Raw genomic sequence first — 20,709 nt, forward strand, 5'->3', positions numbered from 1 at the left:
TTAACACACTAACATAATATAAATTTCACCAAAATCCGCCCTGTCACTGTCTTTGGTAAGTTATTATTATTACTCCAATTTTTCATATGGAATTTGACTTTATGCCTGTGTCTCTCATTTCATTATTTCTTATTATTTATTCAAGAATATTATATGATTTTGTGTGTGACCCACATCAAATTAATAAAAAATAAGACAAACCCATCACTGTTGTTCACCAAATGTGTTCTTTTACCTTTTTGTTTCCATCGATTATTGATTTTTCATTCTAGTTAGCCCCACATGATTCGATCTCTTTTTTTTTTTTTTTTTTTTTTGCAATTTGACAAGCACGTTTTGGGTTCAAATGGGTAATTTCTTAATCCCAATTCTGTATTTTTTTAAGTAATTTTTTGGATTATTATTGGGTTTATCTTTCAGTTTTTAATCTTACAGTTATTTTTATTTTTATATATTTTTGGGGATTTGACGGTTTTTGTTTTGATGGGTATGAATATAAGGTGATTTTCATTTGGGTAATATATTATCAGAGTCTAAATGGATTCAAAATATTATTATTATCATTATTATCCTCTGGTATGTATTTAGGGCAAATTTGTATATGTTACCATTTTAAGATTTTTGGCATTTTGTTTGTTTTGGGACTGTGGGTCCCACTTGTTTGATCCTATGTATGTTTTTTTTGTCTTCAGTGAAGAAACATTTGGTGCAAGTTTTAGGTGGTGACGTGGCAATGGCAGCTTCATCTTCTACAAATGACCCTATGCAGTATTATTTGTATCCTCCACCAATTGCTTATGAGGATATTATTGCTAGCCGTAATTTATTTTTGGATGTTCTCGGGAAGTTTCATGCTGCTATGGGGACCAAGTTCAAGTAACATTTTTAACTTTTGTTAAAACCTAGCTGTTATGTTTTTGAGTTAAGATTTTTGATGTTTTTAAGATTGTTTGGACATGTTTGCTGTAGGATTCCTGTTGTTGGTGGAAGGGATCTAGATTTGCATCGCCTATTTATGGAAGTTACGGCTCGCGGAGGCATTAGAAAGGTACCTAACCGTAGTATTATACTTCGTACGCAGTGTTTGGATTTGCGTATCGGATCTGAAAGTTGTCGTTTTGCGTACTTTATGTTTTTTTATGTTTTGATATAGTTTTGTATTTTTTAATTTAAAAAAAATAAATAACTGAGAAATGGTTTAGGGATGGGTGGGATTACAACTTAAAAGGGTACATAACCATTGTCTTATTCGGGGTTTGGATTTGCGTTTTGGAACTAAAAATTTGTCGTTTTGCGTATTTTATGTTTTTATATGTTAAGATTTAGTCTTGTGTATTTTTGAACTGATGAAATGTTTTTTTTTAATATCAGTCTCTACATTTTTAAACTGATTTTGTAATATAATGTTACATTTTTATGTATTTGAATTAATTAATTGAAAAAGGTTTAAGTATGGGTGGGATGAAAAAGATGTACATATTTAGAAAATTGGCAGATTAAAAAAATTTGATGTGATGCTGACGTGGAGAAAAGAGAGTTACAGTTCCACATACATTGCCCGCACTTTTGGTTATTTAACTATTTGATTAAAATTTCAGGTTCTCGAAGAGAAGAAATGGAAGGAAGTGACAAATTGTTTTACCTTTCCGCCTTCTGCTACAAATTCTTCTTTTATATTGAGGAAGTATTATCTGGCACTGGTTCATCATTTTGAACAAGTTTATTATTTTAAGGCTAAAGCATGGACTCCTATTCCTACTGGTTTGTGTTACTTCGAAACTGTTGATATTAATTTGTTATTGTACGGTTTTTTTATTCAACGTTGTGTTTGTTTAGATGCTTGGCAGATTGCTAAAACGACACCCGCTTCAACATCGGGCACGGTTCTTGCGTTACCTGAAATTCAAGAGACCGCGTTGAAGAGGCAGAATATGATTACAGAAGAAGAGACCGCATTGAGTAAAGGTTATTTTCGTCCTTAATACATATCTCATTGTTAGTTAGATTTTGACCAATTTTTGACTCAGGCGCGCTTTTTAATATTATATTTGATTTTCTTTTTCTGTTTGAAGTTTTAATAGTTAGGTTGTGGGTTGGCATATCTAACCCATTTTGACCCGTTTAACCCATTTTTTACAACCCACCAACTCGATTAACACGTTTACAACTTGCTTATCACCTGCCAACCTATTTAACAGTTAATGACCAAAATTGACATTTTGTTTAAATAAGATCTGTATTTACAAGAAGGGTAATTCGGTAATTTGATATGTGCTGTTTGATAATCTGCACTGTTTCTGATTTCTAAATAACACTAAAAGGTTTTTTGTTCATTTGTTTATATTTTTTTCACTTTCTTACCAATTATTAAAAACTGTTAAATGTAACACAATGCAGGTCCTCTGCACCCATTAATCGGTTTACCCGTAACCGGTATCCTTGATGGAAAATTTGAAAGTGGGTATCTTTGTACCGTTACAATAGGCGGAGAACAGTTACAAGGTGTTCTTTATCAGGCCGTGCAAAGCCAAAACCCGTTATACAATATACCAAACCATGAGGGTCAAGTAACAATGAACCCAACTCAAGGTTTAACTATGCTTAAGTCAAGGCGAAGACGCAGGAAGAAGTCTGAAATTAGAAAGCGTGATCCTGCTCACCCGAAACCTAACCGAAGTGGTTATAATTTCTTTTTTGCTGAACATCACGCGAGGCTAAAGTCATTGCATACGGGCAAAGATCGAGCAGTTAGTAGGATGATTGGTGAAGAGTGGAATAAGTTAACCGAGTCTGAAAAGGCGGTAAGTAAAATAGTTAATGTGCAAGATTACAAAAGCTATAATTGTTACAATGATTTTCTGATTTTTATCCCGTTATCGATAAAATATAACTTGAATTGATCCGTTTAAGTATACGGGTTGATATGAGGGATCTTTTCTTGTGTTAATTAGGTTAATTGTCAAAAAGTTTTAATTTATGTTTTTGTATAAATGGTTAATGAGCAAGATTACAAAAATTATATTATTCTGGTTAAATAATTATTTTTTGTGTAAATAATTAATGTGCAGGATTACAAGGTTATATTATTTTAATAGTTTTTTAATTTTTGACAAAGGGATTTCAGAGGTTTGAAGCGTTTAAAAGTTTTTTTTTAACTTTTTTTGTTACCTTTTGAATTGTTATAGATTAAATATAACTTGAATTGACCCATTTAAGTAAACGGGTTGAAATGACTATTTTTGCCTGTGTTAAATAGCTTAATTGCCAATAAGTAATTATCTGTTTGTCTAAATAGTTAATGTGCCAGATTACAAAAGTATACCATTCTGGTTACTGATTAATAGTTCTATTATTATATTTCAATAGTTTTCTAGTTTTTGAAAACAGTGATTTAAGAGGTTTTATGCAATTAATTGTTAAATTACTTAGTGGTCAAAAGGTTTTGATGTTTTGTTAAAACAATTAATGTGCAATATTACAAGAGTATGCTATTTCTATTATTGGTTAATAAAGAGTTATATTATTTCCATAATGTTTCACTTTTTGACAAGGCATTTAAAAGGTTTCATGCATTTAAATGTCAAATAAGTTTAAACTTTTAATTTTTTGTATATAAATAATCAATGTGCAAGATTACAAGAGTATACTATCTCTATTATTGATTATAAAGTTATATTTAATTTTAGTAGTATTCCATTTTTTGACAAAGGGATTAAGGAGATTTTATGAATATAAGTTTTGAATACTTCATTTTCAAAAAGTTATAATATTTTTCTCTAAATAATTAATGTGCAAGTTTACAAAAGTATACTATTCTGATTATTTATTACAAAGTTATATTCTTTAAATAATTTTCCAATTTTTGACAAAGAGGTTTTATGCATTTAAATGTTCAATAATTTAATTAAGTTTTATATATATATAGTCAATGTGCAAGATTTTAAATGTATACTATTCTGGTTTAGTACTTAATTTTGTATGAATAGTTAATGTGCAAGATTACAAAGTTATGTGATTTTAATAGTTTTCTAATTTTTGACAAAGGGTTTTAACCATATAATTTTTTTGTATAAATAATTAATTTGCAATATTACAAAAATTAATATTTCATTGATTTTTCTGATTTTTGACAAAGGGGTTTGGGAGGTTTTATGAATTTAAAAGACTTTTTAACTTTATTTTCTACGTGTTGACCCGTTATAGATGAATATAACTCAAACCGACCCGTTTGAGATAGCGGGCATGACCGATTTTTTTATAATGAATTTATTTTTCAGGTTTACCAGGAAAAGGCAGTTAAAGATAAAGAAAGATACCGAAGTGAAATGGAGAACTATAAAGAGGGTGTTAAAAGAGGTCAAAATTTAACCACTTCAACTCCTTTACAACAACAATATCTTACAGTGAACTCAAATATTGAAATCAACGGTGCCAATTCTCATAAACTTAACGAAAACGAGCCGAATTCCCAGTATTGTGACGATGATGACGAAAGCAGCTTTGAAGGTGATGGTGAGGAAATTTCAGGTAAGATCTTTAATCTTGAAATGGGAGCTGAAAACATTGACCAGGAGGGTCAACAAAAGACAACACCTGTTGTGACTGAACCGTTGGTTTATGAAAATGAGTTTACGCGTATCCAAGAGAATGATTCAAAGCGAGTTGAAAAGATACCTGATATGAATGATGAGATTAAGACAAAATCATCCGATCATCGCGATCACGATTTGGAAATGTTTGATGAAAACGGGCCGTTGGTTAATAATGAAGGCAGAAATTTGGAGAGTTTGAGGTAAAAGGTTGTTTCTTGATGAAGACCCAAGTTTTGATAGCAGACATGAGTGTTATGTTTTGGTTGGTTTCTTTTAAAAAACAGTTCTTTTTTTTGGTTATTTTAAAATTCGTTTTGTTATGTTTTCGTTGGTATGATGGTATATTATGCATGCCGGTAGCAGTCTTTGTTCCGTCAGAAACACAATCTTTTGCTATGAAATTTAATTTGGTCAAATTGGCTGGTTTTGTATTCTGTGTATTGAGAATATGTAAAACCACATGACTTTTATTATTTTAGCATGTCAATGGGCTGGGTCGGGTCGGGTCAGGTCGGGTCTTATTTATGATTTATCTATTTAGGTTAGTTTTGTTAAGGATCAAGTCATGATTAGTGAACAAATGCAATGGGTCTAGATCATGGACAATTTCTTGGGCCATGGGTCATATTAGGTCAACACTGGTCAAATGGTTTTGAATGCTATGACTTTAGTTGACCGATTTGAGGACAATGCATCAGGGTAGGCGACGTGCAACGATCCCTTGAGGAGGTGATGTATACCTTAGGCGGCTGCATCGTTCATCTGCCACCTTATCTATTGGGTAGTTGTTATGCAAGAGAAGGCTTGGAGATGATAAGAGAGGTTAAGAGATCATGGATTGTAAGGCCCCGAACCCGGTAGCCCTACTTTAGCGTCGGATTTACTCATAAACACAGTCTTTCAAATCAAAGTTTATTAAAACTTTTCGCGGAATATAAAACATCAATCATTTGTTACAAAACATTAAATCTTTTCTTTGATACCATAACACAAAACTTTATATTCAAAACATCTTTACTTCTTTCTTCAGATGCCAGCCGTTCAATCCATGCCATGCGTCATCCTCTTGCTAGCTCTGTAATCAGCTCACCTGCGTGCATACTAAAAGTCAGCTACGCTGAGTGAGTTCTAGTTAATCAGGTATCATACAATTTATTCCCATATATTACTTCCCGTATCCGAAGACACATATTACTACCTTAACCTTGTATAATTATCCATAGGAGGATCGTCACGTAATATTTATTAAAAGAACCATTACCATTAACCGACCATATATAATTTCCATAGGAGGAACACTATACTATCCATAGAAGGAACACTTTACTATCCATAAAAGGAACACTATACCTTCCATAAAAGGAACACTATACCTTCCATAAAAGGAACACTATACCTTCCATAAAAGGAACACTATACTTTATTATTTAATATCCATGTAAGGAGCTAGTCACTTCCCTTGACGATACGTGCAATATCCGAAGATCGTTCACGTACCGTCAAGCAATCATTCATATCGATCACATATACCATACACGGCATACACATAAAATTATATCCTTTCGTTCATACTTTCTTACTTTCTTTTGTATTATCTTACTTTCATATCTTACGTTATAAAGAGCATTACGCCCTACATTCCTCGAGTATTACTAGGGCTCGGTGCCTCTTCGTAACCATACAACCATACGTTATCATTTCTTTCTTCTACTATCTCTATCATATTCATACACATAAACCTATATAACATACTTACCTTATTCTTAGCGCTGCAACCTGACAGTACGTGCAATATCCGAAGATCGTTCACGTACCATCAAGCAATCATTCATATATTTCACATTATCCATATAAGGCATACACTTATCTCTTAGGATAAGTGTATTAACAAACATATTGAGTATGCACACAGCCCTGAAAACGTAGCACATAAATGGGGCTAGAAACTCACCTGAATTCTGCTTCTTTTTCTGATAGCTGTAAATCCCTTCTCTATCTGAGCTCGGCTGACTGTACAAGTTACACGTATCAATACTCGTCTGATCTAATCTGGTGGCCTAGTATTAGCTTACTTAACTTATCGCTTTTTAATTTATTTTCTAATCAAACTTAGCTCTAGGCGAAGTTAACCTTAGGCGAACTTAGCTGTAGGCGAAGTTACCAGCTAGGCGAACTTAGCTTTACAGCGAAGTTGCCATCAGGCGAACTTGGCTTCAGGCGAAGTTGTCATCAGGCGAACTTGGCCTCAGGCGAAGTTACCAGTTAGGCGAACTTAACTTTACAACGAAGTTGCCATTAGGCGAACTTAGCTTGCAGGCGAAGTTCATCAGGCGAACTTAGCTTGCAGGCGAAGTTCATCGCGTTGAAGGCGAAGTTGCCCAGATGCAGGCGAAGTTACCCAGACAGCCGCTGTTCGGTTTCTTTCCAGCATTTTGAGCGATTTTAACACCCTTGCTATGGTTCAATATCACCCACTACGCTTCCCGACCATCTTCGGTCGCTTATACACTAAAAAGCTTGGATCTTTAAACCTTAAAGGCCAAGAATCATACCTTTTTGAGCTTGTTTGGATCTTGTTTAACTTGTTAACACAACTAATCGCTCTCTCTCGGACCTGCCCGATTCTTCCCTTGGCTCAGCCGGTTCCGGCGAAGTTAATGGGTATGTGTGTGTTAGGGAGTTTGGTGAAATATGAAAGATATTTTGGGGTTTATGGGATATTTATATACCTGAAATCTCATGGACCTAAGGTCCATTCTTATTTAACCCATCTCTATTAATCCAAATCCATAACCAACGTCCATTACCCGACACTAGCCCGACCCATACCAACTCCTATTCTTTTATTTATTTCCTGATAACCCGAGTAAACTTTCCCTCTATTATTAAGTAATATAATTAATATTATCTTGAAATTTCGGGATGTTACAAGTCTTCCTTCCTTAAAGAGGTTTCGTCCCCGAAACCTAACTTATTCCCTATAAAAGGAAAACTTTTTATATTTACACGCTTTATTGAATCGCCTTCGTTTTCTGAGTTACCCTTCTTACTTACGACTTTTCAGTTATCGAATGGTGGTCACCTGTATTAGCTATTTAAGGTAGCTTGTCCATGAGGCCCTCAATGTACCAAGTCTCGTTTCGATCTTTAAGAGGCTTTGTCTTATATCATATTAATGCTAAAGCCTAAGTCGACACTCTATCACAACACGTCAATTTATCATGACTAACATGCATTCAGACAATTCGTATCATAATTAATAAAAACCAGTCTAAATTTCAACATAAAACAACACGCATCGAGTCATCAATAAGTTACACATAGATTTAATACTTATGGCTAGCATCTAGCCTTCTTGAATGTCTTCTCTAAGCATACGGAGGAATCTGTTAAACCTCAAGCACTCTTCTCTCCTTCATGTCCAACCTTTGGCTTCTTGCAATCCCTTGCTAGGTGCCCACGTCCTCCACAGTTGTGACACCTATGGTAATCATTACATTCCCAAGAGGAATGTCCTACTCTTCCACACCTGTAGCAAACACCTAATCCCTTTCTGTACTCTCCGGGGTGTCTCTTCCCACATTTTTCACAAGCAGTGAACCCCTCTTGCCTTGCCTTCTTTTTGCGTGGATCCACCTCATTGGCTTCCTCTGGTTCTGGGGTTGGGTTCTTTTTCTTCGGTTCCATCTTCTCCCTTTCACAGTTGGCAAGGTCCTCATAAATCATCTCGGCCAATTCCACGGCCGAGTCAAATGTTGCGGGCTTACTAGACTTAACCAAAGTGCGAACATTCAGCGGAAGTCCCCTTACGTAACTCTTGATCCTTTTAGCTTCGGTGTTCACCATGTCAGGTACCAACCTAGACATACGGTTGAATTCAGTAGTATACTCCCGTTGTGTCATCTCTCCCGCTTTCAAATTCAGAAACTTCATCTCCACTCTTTCAACTTCTGTATCAGCGCAGAACCTCTTCATCACCATGTCCTTTAGGTCATTCCAACTCATCTCCTTGATCTCTTCACGGGTCTTCCTCTGCTCCACACTCTCCCACCAATACATAGCCTCATCTTCAAAAGATTGAGTGGCATAACCGACAGCTTGGTCAGGACGGCACTCGCTAATGCGGATAACCTTATCCATGGCGGTTATCCACTGAAGAGTAGCGATTGCGTCTCCTAAACCAGTCAGCTTAGGCGGGTCACAACCTTTGAAGGACTTATAGTTGCAACCGCCTCGGCCCCTCTTCCTATCATCATCTTTCACAGACTTTACCTCACTCGAGTCACCCCTTTCCCTCTCGTCATCCTTTCTATTATTACCACCTGCCCCTTCAACGGTTCGTTCACGGCTTCCAGCAGATCCTTCGGGATTCAGGTTCTTCACAGCAGCAACTACAGCTTGAACAATGGCTGCTTGAACTGCAGGGCTAAGTTGAACTTCTTCGTTGTTGTTCTGGTCTCCTCCAGCGGCGCTCCCTTCATCTTCGGTGTGGGATGCTTCTTCTACCGAGGGTTGCCGGACAAGACGAGGCCTGCCACGACGTCCAGTGCGACCCCCAGTTCCCACAACTTCTCCAGCTCCAGCCATCAGTATTCTTAAAGGGACAACACAAACATCATCACTCAAGGAACTATTTAGTACAAGGATAGCAAGGCTAACAGGTAATAACAGTGGCCAACTGTGACTAGCTGATCACGTTGCTTTCCGTGTCCTATTCGCTTCCCTTTATGAGTCTATTTGTGCTGGTTCTACTTAAGCAGTTAGTCAAATCAAACAATCAATTACTTATATCCTTATCGTTCACGTATCTTTTCTTTCTCATTAACATATATCATTTAATCATACACCTTACCTTTACTGATTTTTTTTTTGCTTGAGCGACACATGGCATTCTTGAACTGGCATCTTCTTTCTTTTCTTACCTAAATCCCATTCTCTGTTCGAGTCTAAGCATGTAGGATGCTTAAATCTCTCGAACTTATGCTCTGATACCAACTTGTAAGGCCCCGAACCCGGTAGCCCTACTTTAGCGTCGGATTTACTCATAAACACAGTCCTTCAAATCAAAGTTTATTAAAACTTTTCACGGAATATAAAATATCAATCATTTGTTACAAAACATTAAATCTTTTCTTTGATACCATAACACAAAACTTTATATTCAAAACATCTTTACTTCTTTCTTCAGATGCCAGCCGTTCAATCCATGCCATGCGTCATCCTCTTGCTAGCTCTGTAATCAGCTCACCTGCGTGCATACTAAAAGTCAGCTACGCTGAGTGAGTTCTAGTTAATCAGGTATCATACAATTTATTCCCATATATTACTTCCCGTATCCGAAGACACATATTACTACCTTAACCTTGTATAATTATCCATAGGAGGATCGTCACGTAATATTTATTAAAAGAACCATTACCATTACCCTACCATATATAATTTCCATAGGAGGAACACTATACTATCCATAGAAGGAACACTTTACTATCCATAAAATGAACACTATACCTTCCATAAAAGGAACACTATACCTTCCATAAAAGGAACACCATACTTTGTTATTTAATATCCATGTAAGGAGCTAGTCACTTCCCTTAACGATACGTGCAATATCCGAAGATCGTTCACGTACCGTCAAGCAATCATTCATATCGATCACATATACCATACACGGCATACACATAAAATTATATCCTTTCGTTCATACTTTCTTACTTTCTTTTGTATTATCTTACTTTCATATCTTACGTTATAAAGAGCATTACGCCCTACATTCCTCGAGTATTACTAGGGCTCGGTGCCTCTTCGTAACCATACAACCATACGTTATCATTTCTTTCTTCTACTATCTCTATCATATTCATACACATAAACCTACATAACATACTTACCTTATTCTTAGCGCTGCAACCTGACAGTACGTGCAATATCCGAAGATCGTTCACGTACCATCAAGCAATCATTCATATATTTCACATTATCCATATAAGGCATACACTTATCTCTTAGGATAAGTGTATTAACAAACATATTGAGTGTGCACACAACCCTGAAAACGTAGCACATAAATGGGGCTAGAAACTCACCTGAATTCTGCTTCTTTTTCTGATAGCTGTAAATCCCTTCTCTATCTGAGCTCGGCTGACTGTATAAGTTACACGTATCAATACTCGTCTGATCTAATCTGGTGGCCTAGTATTAGCTTACTTAACTTATCGCTTTTTAATTTATTTTCTAATCAAACTTAGCTCTAGGCGAAGTTAACCTTAGGCGAACTTAGCTGTAGGCGAAGTTACCAGCTAGGCGAACTTAGCTTTACAGCGAAGTTGCCATCAGGCGAACTTGGCTTCAGGCGAAGTTGTCATCAGGCGAACTTGGCCTCAGGCGAAGTTACCAGTTAGGCGAACTTAACTTTACAGCGAAGTTGCCATTAGGCGAACTTAGCGTGCAGGCGAAGTTCATCAGGCGAACTTAGCTTGCAGGCGAAGTTCATCGCGTTGAAGGCGAAGTTGCCCAGATGCAGGCGAAGTTACCCAGACAGCCGCTGTTCGGTTTCTTTCCAGCATTTTGAGCGATTTTAACACCCTTGCTATGGTTCAATATCACCCACTACGCTTCCCGACCATCTTCGGTCGCTTATACACTAAAAAGCTTGGATCTTTAAACCTTAAAGGCCAAGAATCATACCTTTTTGAGCTTGTTTGGATCTTGTTTAACTTGTTAACACAACTAATCGCTCTCTCTCGGACCTGCCCGATTCTTCCCTTGGCTCAGCCGGTTCCGGCGAAGTTAGTGGGTATGTGTGTGTTAGGGAGTTTGGTGAAATATGAAAGATATTTTGGGGTTTATGGGATATTTATATACCTGAAATCCCATGGACCTAAGGCCCATTCTTATTTAACCCATCTCTATTAATCCAAATCCATAACCAACGTCCATTACCCGACACTAGCCCGACCCATACCAACTCCTATTCTTTTATTTATTTCCTGATAACCAGAGTAAACTTTCCCTCTATTATTAAGTAATATAATTAATATTATCTTGAAATTTCGGGATGTTACAAGGTGAATGAAATGCTAGTTTTTAAAGTAAAATCCACATAAGAATGCTACTCTTCTGTTTTTATTCATGATTTTTTCAGAATCCTGCTTTATAAACTTGTATCATGAGTTGGGCTAGTTGTTTAATGAGTTCCTGCCTTAATTTTAATAAGCGCGCCTAGGCGCGTGACGACCTCAGGTTTGGGCCCCTTTGTTTTTTGTAAGTAGCGCGCAATCTGTATAAGAGGTGCAGTTGATGCTCAAAAGGCGCATGAAAATAATGGTCAAATGATCAAGCGAGGCGCACGGCTCATGTACTCGTCGGCTTTTTGTGTAGCGGAATGTTGTACAACACCCTTTTTATTCTTTACATGTAGGTAACTTATTAATTTAATCATGTATATTAGCTTTATTGGTGACCTTATAGGAGGTCATGACACTATTCAAGTAATAAAAATAAGATTAAATCATTTTCACCCCACAACCTAGGTCACAACCCCGATCTAGCTCACAACCCACTTTTAAATTAAATATTCTTTTCTTTTCTTTTCTTTTAAACAATTTGTTTTTTATATAATTTAATTTTTATTTAATTATTTTTTATTACTTAACTAATTTTAAATATTTAAAAACGCAGTCTTATTTAGTTTATTTTTATAAACATTTTAATATAAACTTATTAAAAACCAGAGCACTTTTAAAAATATGTACTTTTTAATGTTACCATATGTAATATTTTGTTTTGTTAATACTTGTAAAAATTCAAGGTTTTTTTTATAGAATTATGATATTATCTTTTTTAATAATTTTTTACACTTAAAAGTAATATTGTTTAAAAAATTAAACATTTCTTTTAGTTTTAATAAATTTTATAAAATTAGTTAAAACCTAATAAGATATATGTGTTATAAATAATTGGTTTGGGTTGGATTAGGTTGTGAATAAAAATAAAAAGTTGGGTTAGACTGACCTCAATAGCCATTTATACACGAACCAAAGTGAACCTTCTTCAGATCACCCGATTAAACTGAACCGATTGAATCAAACAATCAGAAAACAATTAAATTGAATCGACTGATTAAACACCAAAAACATGATTATTGATTTAATGAATCTGTTGAGAATGTAATAGAAATCGAAATTGAACCTGGTTAGCCACGAGAATGGAATCGACGGTGTCGTGTATTGGGTCCGGTGGCGAGAGGCGGGGCTGGGCCCGACGAGGGTGATGGTTGACAGGGCAGAGGTAAAGAAGGGGAGGGGGTGGTGAGGAGGTGGAGCGTGTGTATCTTGTCTGAATGGCTTGGCAGCATTTTCTAGCTGAATGGTTCGCATGTGTTCTGAACCATTAAGATGTTTTAATAAATCAACCAAACAACAATATATCTTACCGATTCGGACTTGAGTTTTAGAATGGAATCATTTAGAGGCAAACAAACAGGCCCTGAGTTATGTATGTAAGAAATAGAAAAATCAATTTTTTATTAAAAAGTTAGGTTATTAATAAAATTAGTCTTAAACTATTGACTGTGTCTTCTAGAGTTTTATTATTTATTTAATTTAATTGGTTTAATATCTCATTTCCCCTGGTATGTAAGATTGCTGTCCAATCCATTAAGTGGGCCCCAATTCTTGCTCCAGAACATGCTTAAACTTAAAGTGGGTCCATGAAAATCCTGAAGTTGGAAGTGACTATTACAATTATAAAATTCCATATTTAATTAAATATAAAGTCAAACCGTTTATATAACAATTGTTTTTAAATTTTATCAACAACTTAGTACTAGCATGCCAATACAAAAACCTGATATCAATTAAATACACAGAATATTAAAAGAAGAAAAAATAAAGCAAAATGCAACAGCTTTGCAAAATAAAATAATTATCAAATTTAAAGTTGCTAAACAGGTCGTGTTTGCAGGTTAGCAAGTCATACCTGACCCGTTTAGCTAATCATGTTTATGGGTTCGTTTTTCGTGGAACTAACTAGAACCCGTTTAACCTTGAAACGTCTGATTAGTTATGAATCAGTAACTTGAAGAGCATCCCAAATCATATCCATATCCAAAGATGGCATTCGACTCAACCGAACCCCTTCAACACCATCCGACTCCCCTGCTTCAGTTGGAATCTTATCATCCCCATTTTGAAATTCACAACCCGCACAGTTACCGGTCACTAAACTTCCGAATAGCCCGATTCCAGGACCCGAGGGTGACACAACATTACCCTTATTATAACTTGATAAAGCTTGCAACTTTGCTTCAAGAAGAGCTTTAGTGTGGCAATTCACCGAATTACCCTTCAACTGGTTTTTCATATCTGGAAAGTTTAAATGTGCATAATCACCCCTTAGCAAATAAGCAGCCGTGTCGTAGGCAAACGCGGCTTCTTCTGCTGTTTCAAACGTCCCGAGCCACACGCGGGTCTGGTTTCTCGGCAAACGGATTTCCGCCACCCATTTCCCCCAATGTCTTTGTCTTACCCCTCTAAACAATTTCCTTGGTGAACAAATAGAAGTCTTTCCGAGGGTAATATCGACATTTCGCCTCATAGTATGCTTCATTGGCTGACTTTTCATTGTCCCCAGCTGGTAACCACCTGAGCCTTTCGACGGGTGGTTCACCAAGTTTTGGTTGGGTCCAAACCAACTCGGGCCCGGCTGCACACCAGTTAGACTCTCGGGTTCAGCCAAAAGCGCGCTTCGGGTCACATTTCCGGTTTCTTGAAAATAATGAAAGTTTACCATATTAGGAAACTGATGATTCTCCATTGGTGCATTAGAATGACACAAAACAAGGGTTTTTAATGATCACCATATGTACCATCAGATGTAACTAGAACCTTGTAGACCAATTAGATCTTGACAGCTCATCACATAGCAGTGTGTATATTCTTCCCTGATGGTGAGGTTACTAAAGGTTTATGAGTTTATTAGTGGTGAACATGTGATGCCTAATGTTGTTTTTTGTTTTTGTGATAATTGTTGAGCTTGTTGATTGGTTGGCCAGTAAGAGTGAGATTAAGAATGTGATTAGGGGATAATATAAGATAATGTTGATTGTCTTTCACTCTTTTGGTATCAAAATAAAAGGACCACTGGCACATGTTTACAGGAAAGACATTAGGTGCCAACATGTTTTACAACCTTATCTTATTATACTTTTGGAAGAAAAACCTCAAGCATGAGCAAGTCATTGTTGTGTTTTTCTAGATCTATGCATGTATATTAGTGGCACATACATGAATCCAAAGTATATTCTACCATAAAAGAAAAGTTAATTGTTCTACATAGGGGTGTAATCATGTACGTAGGGTTGGCGGGTTGTGTGTTGACAGGTTGAATTGTTTAATCCAAACATAACCCATATTTTTATTTGTGTCAAAAACATTAATTTTACCATTTTTTTTGTGACAAAAAACATTAATTTTAACAGCACATACTTAAATCGTGTGAAATTGATGCGGCATGTTTAATCCATTAACCTAAACTTGTCAAACATGGATGCATTGATAGATAATAATAAAGTTGTAAATGCCATAGTCATGTGGGTGGGTTGTATATAAACGTATTAGTGGGTCGAGGGTCGACGTGTTTAATTAATCAGGTTAACCATATAAACTGATCATGACCCACTTAATTAAGTAGGTTAATTTGATCTTAAACATATATTAAAATTTTGCAACCTCTTACTTAACTATAATGTTTAAGAGCATTCTCATCATATCCCCAAAAATTATGTCAGGAAAGTTTGCAAATGATAGAGTGGCGGTTTGAGTGGTTGTGAGTGTGAATTTTAGGGTGGAGAGAGAAAATGTAATGCTTTTATTGTAAATTTAGGGAAACAAAGTTTGACCATATTTTTTTAATATTTGTTGAATTGGTTATTACTAGAGGAGATAGAAAACTGTAATGATAAAAGTATACAAAAGTATTACTCCCTCCGTCCCATTAAAAGTGTCATGGTTTGAAAAACACAAAGTTTAAGGTAGATTGAATGCTTACTTTCTTTGTTACCAAATGATAATAATACCCTTGAAAATTGGGTGCATCAATATTGTTTATTAATATTAGTTGTGTGTTTTTAAGAGTAAACTTGGAAACTGGCTAATAAATTTTGAATGTGGACATTTGTAATGGGATAAATAAAAAATGAACTATGGACACTTTTAATGGGACGAATTGAGTATTTAATTGAATATGAAAGAGAAAGTAGTGTTTTTATTGTAATTATAGAGATAAGGATAATGGATAGGTTGAGAATGCTCTAAGTTGGATCTAGCTGAGGTCCTTCACCATTACTTGTCATCTGAGTACTTTCTTCAGTGTCGACGTGCAATTCAATGGAAGGTGTGTGACAACTGCCAAATTTCATGTTAACTTCGTTAACTAAACTCCATTATCCCCGCTGACTCAGTTATGACACACACAAACATGTCACGTGATGTTATGTAATCATACACACAAGTCTGTCCACAAATGTTGGTGGTTAAGTAAATAACAAGTTATGGATTAATAGTAACACGATATATTTATGTGAATGAATGCACTAGGAGTTCACATTTGGAACCTTACATGTTATTACTTGATACGTGTGTAGTATTATACATGTTTACATATGATTCATATAAATGGTGTCACTATATAGTGAAGATAGTTCATATAAAATATTTTAAAGAAAAGTAATTAGCAAACATTAACTAGAGTACTCATATGGTATTCAGGATTTACTTATGTTATGGTTACACTAAACACAAAATGCCTTCATGAACTTCTTCTTCTTCTTCTTCTTGGCTGAAACCCCTCCTGCCCTCTCATTTAATTCGGCTTTCTCTCAAGAACACACACATACACTTTGTTTTATAGTTAAATCAAGATACATAGGAGGCTTAATTGGTTGATTGGTTGTATATATCAGGTTAATTGGTTGATTGTTTGTATATATCAGGTAAGTGATTATATTATGACCTATTCTTTATGTTCTTGAAAATTGAGCCAGGGCAATTTAGTATCGAAATGGTGGTAAAATGTAATCATATTTAAAAATTGAAAGATTGATCATGCTGGTTTTGTATTGTGATTAGCTTGATGTTTGCATAAAACCCTAATATTAGGTGATAATTGTAGTGTTAATAGATTATTATCATGAACGGAATGATATTATTTGGATCATTATATAGTTTGAATTATGTATGTATGGATTGTATAAAAGAAATTGAAGACTACATGATATTATTCATACTTTTTTTAAAGAGAAAACTTTTTGGTTTGTGAATATTATAGAAGGCCAAATAAGGGATGTTAAAATGATATTATTTCTTGAAAATGTTTTATATGATCATATAGGGATAATGTGGATGTATCATTGGTGTCGTAAAAACCCCTAAGAACTGTTTGTTCATAGCTGCTAATAATGGAAGTTTTTTGAAATGAAAGACCGGGAAAACATGATTTTGAACATAATGTGTTTATGTTAGTTGTCACACCCAAATCTACGACGGAACATGCTGTGGCACGACAGTATTGCATAATAGCTCAGAAGAAACTAGTAAAATACACGTGTCAATATCAAAATTATTCATTCATATATCAAATTACAAAAAAGCACAAACATTGTCTCAAAAATACCGTTACAAATATTCAAATCATAAATAACTTAAAATAAACGTGTTCTTCATTCATCAAAGCAACCTAAGGTATCATCTAAACTTCAATACTTGATTCATCCAATAAAGCTACATGCGTCATGCGTGAAAATATATATATCTGTCAACATAGAGTTGAGCAAGTAAACCACAGTTTTATGTATATATAATATTTAAAAAGCAATTCCATGGGAAAATTTAGAATCACTATAACTAGTATAACAATAAATAAAAGTTGTTTTTCACCCGAATCATATTGATAACGAGTTATTTCAACGGCGTATGATCATACTATTGAGGATGAGGATGAGATACCAATCACCATAAAAAAAGTAAACACATAGTCACATTCACATGTATTAACTAATCTAGCAATTTCAATAAGCCCATATATTGAAATCGTAGTGAAAATATATAATAAGTTTAATTGTGAACGCATAACGCCCCAAAAAAACTTAAAACAGTATATGAATTTACTTACCTTATAAAGTAGGATTAGTGAAGGTGTGACGACGATAGAAAATTTAAATAACCAACGATTTAGCTCCTCGAGATACGTCGAAGGAAGACCCTATTTGTTATAAAAATAGTTATAAACATATTGTTTTACAAGACTCATGACGGATCTTGAATTTCGATAAGGTTATTAAAATGTAATTAGTCTTATTATCATACGGTTATTGTGTTATAACTATTACTATTATTATTAGTAGTAGTATTTAATTATCATAATTATTGATTGCGTTAGAGTTTGATAAGTAAAATAAATATTAAATATTAACGGAAAGTTAAACGGAATATTTTGAATATTTAATACAATTTGGTTCGTTAACGAGAGCCGTAAAAAGAATATATACATCTTATTATTAAATATGAGTATTTGTATAAGGTATATATATATATATATATATGTATATGTAGACTCTATTATATAATTTAAACAAGTATATTTACAAAAATATGAAAGGAAAAGAGTTGATTAGGAGTTTGGGTTATCAAAATAATGTTTTGAACACCAAAAAAATAACAAAAGTTGCTAACAAAAAAAGATAACAACAAAAAAGCCAAAACCGGGCCTGGGGAGACTCGAACCCGCGTCCTCAGGCCGGTTCAAAGGTCTTAGAGCATATGCACCTGCCACTGGGGCAGGTGTCTAACACGTTAATAAATCGAAAGCCATTAAATATATACTGTCTCTGATTTATATTCTTTCCCCTTACAAACCCTAGATTTTAAATTGTCCAATTCGTTCATAGTTTGGTTAAATTGAGTTGGGGTTTCTGTTAATCGCATAAAAACGAACATATTTCATAATAAAATTACCTTGTATGTTAAACAAATTGAGGGAGAACAGCTAACTAGGGTTAGCATGTAACATCCTACTTTCGATAAGAAATAATAAAATATATTTCGTTATTTTATAGTGTGTCGTTTATCGATTTAGATAATAAACTGTAAAAGGTTGGGCTTGGAATTTAGAAGATGGAATAAGAGGTGGAATGAGCCTTAGGTCCATGGGCTTAAGGGAGTATAAATACCCCTTAAACCCTAATCCTTTCCATTTTTATCCATCTCTATACCATAGCCTACACCATCAAAAACACACACAAACACCATCCTATATCCCGAGCCAAGATCCGAAGGCGAAAACCCAAGCTTGTTGGTGCTAGAGCGTCGTGACGAACCAAAAAAACATCAAGACTAGACCGTGTTCGAAAACCGACTCATTTAAGGTACGTTTATAGTTAGAAATCTTTCATTTAGGCTCGGATTTGTTAGGGAAATATTAGATCTGTATGAGAATGGTAAAAATGAATCTATCACAACAACCCTCACTCGAATTCGTTAACATTTGATGGTTTAATTGTGTGATTAACGAGCCGTATGTATATATGTGTAAACAACACCATGTAAAACGTAATATTCGGACGATCTATAGATTGGGGTTTGTTGGTGCTAGGATTACGAGTTCATTGATACCTAAATCATGATATTTCGTTAAGAATTGAAGGTTTAATTACAGATCTGGTATATGTTGACCACTTCGTGTTCTTGACGATTTTGACTTTGACCCTGAGTCAAAGTCTGGATAAGAACTGTTAATAATTCGTTATGAATGGTCATTCGTTACGCGGACATAATGAATGGGACTCATTCGTGTGACTCGATAACGAATGAGCCCTTAATTCGTTATCTATTCATTCGTTAAATAAGATAACGAACCTGGTAATTCGTTATATGCTCATTCGTTATGCTAAGGTAACAAATCATGTCTTGTTCAGATAACAAATTGGGATAACGGACCAGACCATGTTAAGATAACGAATTAGGTAGTTCGTTACTCACCATTCGTTATGGTTAAGATAACGAATCAAGTGATTCGTTACTCACCCATTCGCTATGTTAAGATGACGAACCAGAATAACGAATCAGCTAACGAATTAGTCTTAATTCGCTATAACAAATGAGTTAGAGAATAAAATAATAATTTAAAATCCTAATGGAAAATGTGTTAAGACAATTAACGAGAATAAAATTTTCCAAGCTGATCTGGCAGCGCAATCCCAGCCAGGGGCTCTGCCCCTCGGACCCCGCTAGGGGCTTTCGCCCCTAGAACCCCGTTGCCAGGTGCGCTGCCCCCGGACCCCCGTTCGTTGAGGGTTATAATTAGACTAGAAACGTGATATGGGTAGTGATAGTTAATTAATACGCGTAATTGTTATACAGTTAGCTGTGCACAACTAAAGAAAGGGATTACCATTAACGGTGAACGTAACCGAGTTCACGTGGGTTTCTAGTCTCATTTCCTTGTTATGTTTTCGGGCTGTGTGCATACTCGATGTGATAGTTAATACACTTACCTTAAATGGTAAGTGTATGCCATGTATGATTTATGTGACATATAATATGTTATGAGTGTGAATGAAAGCTTGTCGGTACGTGAACGATCTTCGGATATTGCACATATTGACAACGGAGGTATGCACATGGAAGATGAAAATGTGTATGATATATATATATATATATATATATATGTACAAAATATGAGTATGGATAAATGACTAATGAAAGTATATGTATGTTACGGGTATGTAAAGACAGTATATTCGAAGATGAAGAAGTTGTTAGTGCACGATTTTGCGTCTAGAGTTTTTGTATTTATCGTTAATGTTTATTTGATGATTAATGTAATATTTAATGTTTATATTTAACTAGTTCATTAAGGTTAAGTCTAGTTCGCTAGGAATGTTAGCGAACTAAGACTAGTTCGTTAAGTTAAGTCTAGTTCGCTAGGAATGTTAGCGAACTAAGACATTATTATGTATTCCCTCCTGATTCGTTAGGGGATGTTAACGAATCAGGGGGTGGTTCGTTAAGTTAAATTATGTAACGAAGGGGAAGTTGGTTCGCTAGGGTATGTTAGCGAA

At 35.1% G+C, this 20,709-nt stretch overlaps 1 protein-coding gene and 1 pseudogene across 1 annotated transcript; one reads left to right on the forward strand and one right to left on the reverse strand.

Annotated features, from left to right (window-relative positions):
• The first annotated feature begins 420 nt into the window (after positions 1-420).
• On the forward strand, positions 421-4,925 carry LOC143607311 (high mobility group B protein 15-like). Its single transcript, XM_077082800.1, has 6 exons — positions 421-876; positions 970-1,048; positions 1,599-1,761; positions 1,837-1,965; positions 2,398-2,801; positions 4,278-4,925. The coding sequence occupies exons 1-6, from the start codon at positions 674-676 to the stop codon at positions 4,794-4,796; spliced, it is 1,497 nt and encodes a 498-aa protein (XP_076938915.1). The 5' UTR covers positions 421-673; the 3' UTR covers positions 4,797-4,925.
• An 8,729-nt stretch (positions 4,926-13,654) lies between these two features.
• LOC143607312 (ethylene-responsive transcription factor ERF062 pseudogene) lies at positions 13,655-14,854 on the reverse strand (annotated as a pseudogene).
• Positions 14,855-20,709: the final 5,855 nt, after the last annotated feature.

Source organism: Bidens hawaiensis, unplaced genomic scaffold (genome assembly GCF_021521415.1).
Source record: "Bidens hawaiensis isolate Kalapana, Puna unplaced genomic scaffold, B.hawaiensis_p1.1 tig00081075_1, whole genome shotgun sequence".
Classification (NCBI taxonomy): Eukaryota; Viridiplantae; Streptophyta; class Magnoliopsida; order Asterales; family Asteraceae; genus Bidens; species Bidens hawaiensis.